The following is an 8310-nucleotide window of genomic DNA, read 5'->3' as shown; positions in this document are numbered from 1 at the left end:
TTTATTTGATGCACTCTAAGAATGAAGTTTTAGACAAATTTAAAATCTTTAAAGCACAAGTAGAACTTCAACATGAAACTAAAGTGTTTTAGAAGTGATAGGAGAGGAGATTTCTATCATCTTGAGTATTTTGAGTCCACTGGTATTGTGCATCAAACAACTGCACCATATTCTCCACAACAAAATGGAATTGCAGAAAAGAAAAATAGGGTATTAGAAGAAATGGTGAATGCCATGTTATCCTATTCTGGTTTATATAAAGGTTATTGGGGTGAAGCCATGCTAACTGCATGTTATTTGCTAAATAGAGTTCCCAATAAAAGGAACAAGATAACCCCATATGAACTCTGGAAGAAAAGAAAACTCAATCTTAACTATATAAAAGTTTGGGGATGTAGAGCAATTGTTAAGGTTCCTGAACCAAAAAGAAAGAAATTGGGAGAAAGAGGAATTGAAAGTGTATTTATGGGCTATGCTGAAAATAGCAAGACCTATAGGTTCATGGTTGTTGAATCTAATGACTCATATCCTATTAACACAGTGATTGAGTCAAGAGATGCAATTTTTCAAGAAAATAGATTTAACTCAATTCCACATCCCAATAAAGCTTTATGTTCTAGTGTACAAAGCCTAGAAAATAATGTATCTAATAATGATACTTTGACATGTTTAGAACCCAGAAGAAGCAAAAGAGCTAGAAAAGAAAAAGATTATGGCCTAGACTTCTTTATGTTTCTTGTAGAAGATACAAATGATTCCAGTAACATTTATGGACTAATTTGCTACAATTTAGATAGTGGCCCAAACACATATGAAGAGGCAATAACGTCTCAAGACTCTTCCTTTTAGAAAGAAGCCATCCAAGAGGAAATTGACTCAATCATGGATGCTTAAAGGATGCCCTGTGGCACAACTAGATTATTCAAAGGTGATCGGATTCTTGATGTATGCCATGACCTGTACCAGACCTGACATAGCATATGGTGTAGGCAGATTAAGTCGGTATACTAGCAATCCAAGTAAAGAACATTGACATGCTGTTAATAGAGTATTAAAATATTTGAAAGGAACAATTAACTATAGTTTAGTCTATAGTGGATATCCTTCAGTTTTGGAAGGATATACAGATTCCAATTGAGTAACTTATGTTGAGGATCATGCTTCCATAAGTGGATGGATCTTCAACCTTGGTGGAGGTGCAGTTTCTTAGGGATCAAAGAAATAAACTTGCATTGCCGACTCCACCATGGCTGTAGAATTCATTGCCCTAGCTGCAGGCAGTAAAGAGGCAGAATGGATAAGAAATTTGTTGTATGAGATACCAATTTGGCCAAAGCCAATGGTACCAGTTTCCATACATTGCGATAGTCAATCCACACTATCCAAAGCATATAGCCAAGTATATAATGGAAAATCTAGACATATTGGTCTAAGACATAGCTATGTAAAGGATTTAATTTTAAATGGATTAATATCCATACTGTTTGTAAGAACTGAAAAGAATCTTGCAGATCCTTTGACGAAAGATCTGACAAGGGACATGGTGTTGAAGACATCATTGGGGATAAGACTCAAGCCCATATCTAATTAATCATCAATGGTGGAAAATCGACTCACACTTGAGTAACATCAAGTCTTGAGTTCAATGATAAAAGTACACTATTAGAATGATTGCAAGTACTTGAATATAAATACATCCCAAAGATTGAAAGTACTTGGACCATAAGTGTAAAATTGGAAGATTGAGTTTTACTCTTAATAGACATATAGCATAAATTTGCTGAAATACATATTATGGGTGTATTTCTGATATAGTCTACCTATGTGAGGATGAAGTGAGGCCGCTTCGAAGAGTTAAAGGGCTTGACTCTTAATAAGTGTTGCACACTTGTTCTAATGAATAACTGGTTCAAAGCTTGTCTACCAATCTATTCGGGATAAGTGGAACCATAGCTTACTAAGTAGTGGTTCAAATCGTAAGATACCATTATCTGAAAAATATTGGTAATATATGCATTGCTTTCTTTTTGGAAAAATTCCTGGAAAGGAAGGATCGAACCCGGGTTATGCACAAAAAGGCACATTGTTTTGCCACCAGACCATTGCAATGCTTTAGTGAATATTTGAACGGTAAATAGATATATCCCTTTGAAAATAGTGGCAAAAGAAGAATTGCAACGCTTTCCAAGTGACATTATTTTTCCTATAAATAGGGTCACTTTGGACATAATGCAAACAACGAATTCAAGTAATTGTCATCCATTTTCTTTCACTCATTCTCATATACTAAGTCAACTTATTCTTTTCTAATGCATGAGAAAAGAATAGGTAACATTATTTTGTAACATACTATTGAAAGATATTCTTGGTGTGATAGTGCAAATCATATCAAGGTTTCCTAATTCCCCTAAAGGGGAATCGTTGGTTATCTCCTTTGCATCTGATTGGTGGGGGCGAATCGAACCTAAAGGCTAGTGTAACAACACGCTTTGGAATTTGTTACATATAATCTTCATCAACAACTCCACTATTAAAGTCTTGCAGCAATTGTCACCAACACAGATCCAACATATAATGGGTGTTTCATTTGGCCAAAGCAGATTCCATTTTAATTAGGTTTTAGTTTGGTGACATATGTATAGAAACTCGGGGTGAGAAAAGTTCAGTTTTGAACTAGAACCGTTTAAAAATTGAACCGAACTGATTTTCAGTTCGAAAAAATGAACCGAACCAGTTTCTAGTTCAAAAAACCAAACCGAACCGGTTTTACAAAATGGTGAACCGGTTTTTTATTTTGAATCGAACTGAACCAGTTTAACTTAGTTTTTTTGTTCATATAGCCCAAATTTTACATAATTAGCCCTAATTACTTATAAAAAAAACAAATTCGGTTCAAGTTTTTTGAAATAAAAACCAATTCGATTCAGTTTTTTCAAATAAAAAACCGGTTCGGTTCGATCTTTTAAACTAAAAACCAGTTCGGTTCAGTTCTTGTTTTAAAAAATCAGTTCAAAAACAGTTCGGTTCTCAATTTTTATAAACCAGTTCGGTTCGGTTCAGTTCAGCAGCTTGATTCAGTTTTTGGTTTTTTTGAACACCCCTAATAGAAACTCTTAATGATGTCTATACTCTATGTGGAGTGGAGTACTTAGTTACATACGTGAATGTGGAAGTGGGGCCGCTTCCTATGGAATTTCGAGGTAGAATTCCTGGAGCGTTCAGTACACTAGGATACACGTGCATGACCATAAATGCACGAACTTTTGAAAATACACCCAAATAAAAACGTGTTTTGGTTTGATGTCAGAGATAGAGTTCAAGACTACGAATCGCTCTTGTTATGCAAAGGTTTGAATCTGAATCTTACTTGCTATGCAAAGGTTCAAGTCAAGATACACTTTTGTTTATGCACAACCTTATAGAAGCGTTTGACGCTATTTCAGAAACCTTCGTTTTAAATTCAAAAACCTTCTTTGAAAATTATGATGATATTAATGGAAAATTGTTTGAAATAATAATGACACTAATGAGAGTTAGTTTTGTTGTGAATTAAAAAATAAAGAAGTACCACATAACATGGATATCACACTAGTAGTGTTTATAAGGTGGAGGTATGAAACTTGGGATGTGCCCCAAGGGTACCTCAATTTTGTAAAGGAGGAAGAACTCATGCACAATTGACCACCACACGCGTACACCGCCAATCGGGTCAGGTTTGGGGTTGGGGCTTGGCCTTGACTAAGTGGTGTATTATCTATTTAATATTAAATAAATGCTTGCGTTTTTATCTCTTTCTGATACGCACATTTTTGTGGTCAACTAGTTTGGAGCTCCCCGGTCAAAAACTTAGGTCAAAACCTAAGTTTGGAGTGCATGTTTTTGTGATCAACCAGTTTGGAGCGCACGTTTCTGATGTCAAAATGTTGGAGCACGCGTTCACATGGATCCTTGATTTTCTCTGATCCAGTTACGGATTTTCTCTATAAATAGAGGGTTCTCTTCGGTTGAAAAAGTACACCAAAAAGCACTATGAATTTGAGGCTTTTCTCCCATTTCTTACTCACTTTTTCTCTCTCTCTTTTGATTGGTCTTAGACTCTTAGTACCATATTACGAGTGGCAATCATTCGACTGCCATATTGAGTGTGTATTTCTAGATTAGTTTTCTACGATGTAGTAAAACTCCGTTACAGTGTATATGGTATGTTTTATCTTGGGGGACTTCATGGTTAATAGTCTGTCTTGCACAATTTAGGCAATACCTCGAAACATCTTTAAGAGAGCGACATAGTTCGCGATTCAACCTAGTAATGATTTCGGTGGCATAAATTTGTTTTTTCAAAGTTTTTTTTTTTCAAAATTCAAAAACAACATTTGTTATTGGAAAAACTTATGGATTTTTACTGCCATCGATTTTGTTTGGAGATTGGAGTTCGTTTTAGGATCAGTTGGCATCTCGTCTAAGCAAAGTGTGTTTGGGGACATATGCTCATTGTTTCACTTTGAAATTTGATATTTTCATTTAGAAACAGAAAATATCATGTTCTGGCATAGTGGGTAGTCTGCTGTAACATTTTTCCAAGTCTTATGTTAAATTCTTACTTATGGGTTTTTCAATGAGTTTATTTTATTCTGTTTGCTTTCATTATATATGATTATTACTGATTGGCCCAAGACATATCACTACTAGAAAAAACGCTTTTAAAGACCAATTTTTCGGTCACTAAATAGAAAAAATCGGTCACTAAATCCAATAGCGACCGAATTAGTGACCAATTTGAATTAATTTTTTATGTCATTAGCGACCGATTCAGAGACGAAATTTGTGATATAAATTATTATTTTTATTAAATATTTGGTCACCAATTACGTCTCTAAATATTACAGTTTTTTTTTATAAAAAAAATACATTACTTTAATGTTCAAAAGAACAATAAAAATAATTTTTTAATTTGTTTTCAATATCTTAAAAATTCAAACACCAAAATCATTTGAAAACATTAATCATATCAATGTATATAATTAAAGAACATAATACATTTAACTAATATTTGTAAGTACTCCAAATAATACAAATAAAATTTTAGTTTAAACATAATATATTTAGTTATAACAAATTACAACATATTGGTTCTTCATATTAACTTATCACTATCTATCTAACTTTTCACCATCATGATCACGAGCATCATTATCAGCAATCTCATCATCAAAATCACCAGCATCATGATCACCAATTTAATCATCATTATCACTAATCCCATCTTCATGAATTTGATCTCTAGTATATGGCATGGGTTTAAAGTTCAAGCTATTCATCAGTTGTTTTATCAAGTGGTTGTTGCGCTCAACTGCTCTGTTTGTATTAGCCAATTCCTCAACATGATCCACGATAATTAGGTCTCCCTAATAATACAGTAGATTCCATTCTGAGACCATATACTCGTCCTTTTTTTATTCCAACAACCTCACACCACACATCTAAACTTTCCATCAATGAGGTTGCCTCCCAAAGCCAACATAATGCAAGGAATCATGGCCTCCCTAATTACCAAAGAAACCTTTAGACATCATCACATATTATAGCTTTTTATGTATCTCACTCACAATGAATTTTGAAGATAAATTATTTGTTATCACTATTATAAATCTAATATATTATGGTTCAGTTCCATAATACATACTTTTGAAGTTTATGGATTGCTGTATAACCAAAATTGGCTGTTTTTGTTTTTTCAAAAGGAAAAAAAATTGAGAGAAAGAAGAAATTTTCTTTACACCAATAGCAGAACAGAAAGAGAAAAAAAATTGACCTCCAAAACGGCTCAGTGTCTATATTGTTGTAAACTTGTAAACCAAAATTTGATGTTACAAGTTAAATGAATAGTTAGAAAAAACTAAGTCAGTATATGTACTCTGTATGGTGCAACAGCTGTAGAGGATCCAAACACTAAATGTTATCCATGGCAGGAAAAAAAGTTTCGTGCTGAAAGTTGGTATGTTTTCTCAAAATAGAGAATAGTTTACATAAAAAGTTGATAGCCGAAACTATACGAATGCAAGCTCCCACAATATTGAAAAATTAAAAAGCATACCCAAGAATCATGCAACTGTCAGTGAAGAAGAATAGTGGAGCTTCCGGCGTACAGATCAATTTCTTCAGAAATGGGACTGCACCAAGTGTCATGGCTAGAATCTGCCACGCACGTGTAAACAACTCGATCAAAACCAACTCATTAGATATTAATTAATATGAAACAGATCTATTTAACAAAAAACCAGTAAACTAAACTAGTTCACAAACATTACTTCCACTTGAACACAAAATCTCTACAAGTGTTTCCTAATATTTTTTAACTAAGATTTGTCAGGAAATCCAGATTTTTAGTGCACAAATCTATTTCTCTAATTGCTCTACCAGATATTGCAGAAAACATATATTACATATGCTGAACAATCCTATCTGGATATAAATAACCGCCAACCACACACGCCAACACAAAATGAAACAGGGTGAAGAGAATCGAGTATATAAAATGAGAAAAAATAAATACTAGTTATAGGTTCAATAAGGAGAAACTCACTGATGCAATGATAAGGGGTTGAAAAATTTGCTTAAGCTTCAACTTCTCGTACAAGAATGCTAATATAATTTTCATCTGCATCAACAAACATGTGTAAACATTGTATTCAAACAAGCCTCTCACTAGCAATTTAAGTGCATAAATATTATAACTAAAATGTAAACAATAGTTTAGAAGCAAAATAAATATATTTTTGAAGTTGGACTTGAAGTACATCAGAAGAAAATTCAAAATTTAAACTCAATCTCACCTTCGACTTTTCTGAAGCACTTGAACCGACTAGATTGTTCTCCTCCTCCTGAGTAAGCAATGGAACTTGTTCAGGTGCAACGCCACTCTTTGTAGTACTGCTCTTTAATGGAAGCCTTTCATTATCAATGTCAAAAGTTCCCTCTGGAGGACGTGCCAACATATTAAATACATAGGTGTACAGGATGATAGAACTAACCTAAGACAAATGAGAATTAATAGTCAACTGCAACCATAAATTCCAGTAACACATTAACCCCTTTAGTAAAAATTATCAAAAAAGTGCATATTATCAAACACCTTATATGCAGAATTTCTTTACCCCTTTTAGTTAAATAAATTCAAAATGATTACATCACAGAGAAAAAAAAACAACAATAGTGAAGCATAATTAGAAAATTAGAATATAAATTCCTTATATTTTGGTTCACGATAGCCGACGAGACAACAAACAACGAGGGCTTCACGCCACAGTTGTAGTTTAACGGTCTAAGAGACCCAATTGACTTCACGTCGTAGTTGCGGAGGTTGGTTTGAGAGGGGATTAGCAACGAATGATGGTTTTAGGTTTTGTGGTGGGTTGAGAAAGAAAAAGGAACTGATTTTTTTTTTAGAAAAATTGATTGAAAGCATCAAGAGAACCCAATGCATGGTGGGAATAGTAAAAGAAAAGAAAGAGAAGTGAACGAAAGAATTGACATTGCTTTGGCTTAACTGCTTGAACCAGATAGGCTGGGAGTCGATTACTTTAAGTTGTGGTGTTGAGAAAGAACTCTTGAAGGAAATGAGGTTTTAGGGTTTGTTTGAGTAAACTGAAAAAGAAATGATGGAACAAATATTCAAATGCATAACTACATAATTTTCTTTTTTTATTTCTTTTTTTCTACTTAATTATTAAATATTTCACATTTTCTAAAAAAAATTAATTCTGCAAAAACTATTTCACATTTTTCTTTTTTTATTAGTAAAGAAAATTAAATTATGTAATTAAAAAATTATTAGCAACTGAAATTTTGGTCGCAAAAATTTAGTTGTTATTTCAGTCTCTACTTTTTGTTAGCGACCAATTTAGTGACGGAATAATATTTAGTTTCAAGATTTAAAATTTCAGTCTCTATTTCGGTCGCTAGTGTAAAAAAGGCAAATTTTATATTAGTGATAATTAGTGACTGGATTTTTTGTCGCTAAAATTTAGTTGCTATTTCAGTCTCTAAATTTCATTAGCGACCGATTTAGTGACGAAAAAATATTTAGTTCATAAGTTCAAAATTGCAGTTTCTATTTCAGTCGGCAGTGTGACTGAAAATATTCGGTCTCTAAATCGGTCACTATAGACGAAATTTCTAGTAGTGTATAGCCCAAAAGAACCCTAAATCTTTTAAACCTACATAAAGTAAACCTAGGAAAGAGCAATATAACTCAACTTATTTCTTTTATTTGTAGCAACAATTCACTTCTAGTTTTCCATAAGCTATTTC

At 33.2% G+C, this 8310-nt stretch overlaps 1 protein-coding gene across 1 annotated transcript; it reads right to left on the bottom strand.

Annotated features, from left to right (window-relative positions):
- Window positions 1–5134: 5134 nt before the first annotated feature.
- LOC140920287 (protein PIN-LIKES 6-like) lies at window positions 5135–7021 on the bottom strand. Its single transcript, XM_073368367.1, has 4 exons — window positions 6834–7021; window positions 6584–6658; window positions 6095–6195; window positions 5135–5543 (listed from the first exon to the last, which is right to left on the bottom strand). Exons 1-4 carry the CDS (start codon window positions 6993–6995, stop codon window positions 5468–5470), a joined length of 414 nt encoding a protein of 137 aa, XP_073224468.1. The 5' UTR covers window positions 6996–7021; the 3' UTR covers window positions 5135–5467.
- Between the last annotated feature and the right edge of the window lie 1289 nt (window positions 7022–8310).

Source organism: Cicer arietinum, chromosome 5, assembly GCF_000331145.2.
Source record: "Cicer arietinum cultivar CDC Frontier isolate Library 1 chromosome 5, Cicar.CDCFrontier_v2.0, whole genome shotgun sequence".
Lineage (NCBI taxonomy): Eukaryota > Viridiplantae > Streptophyta > Magnoliopsida > Fabales > Fabaceae > Cicer > Cicer arietinum.
Note: the sequence above shows the minus strand (reverse complement) of the source record. Positions and strands in the feature narration are given on the sequence as shown.

Excerpts from the sequence above, each read along its gene's own strand:
- LOC140920287 (XM_073368367.1), bottom strand. The coding sequence starts at position 6,995 with ATGTTGGCACGTCCTCCAGAGGGAACTTTTGACATTGATAATGAAAGG. Across the intron at positions 6,659-6,833 it reads GTGCTTCAGAAAAGTCGAAG|ATGAAAATTATATTAGCATT; the intron begins GTGAGATTGAGT and ends TTGTTGATGCAG. Across the intron at positions 6,196-6,583 it reads AACCCCTTATCATTGCATCA|ATTCTAGCCATGACACTTGG; the intron begins GTGAGTTTCTCC and ends CGTGCGTGGCAG.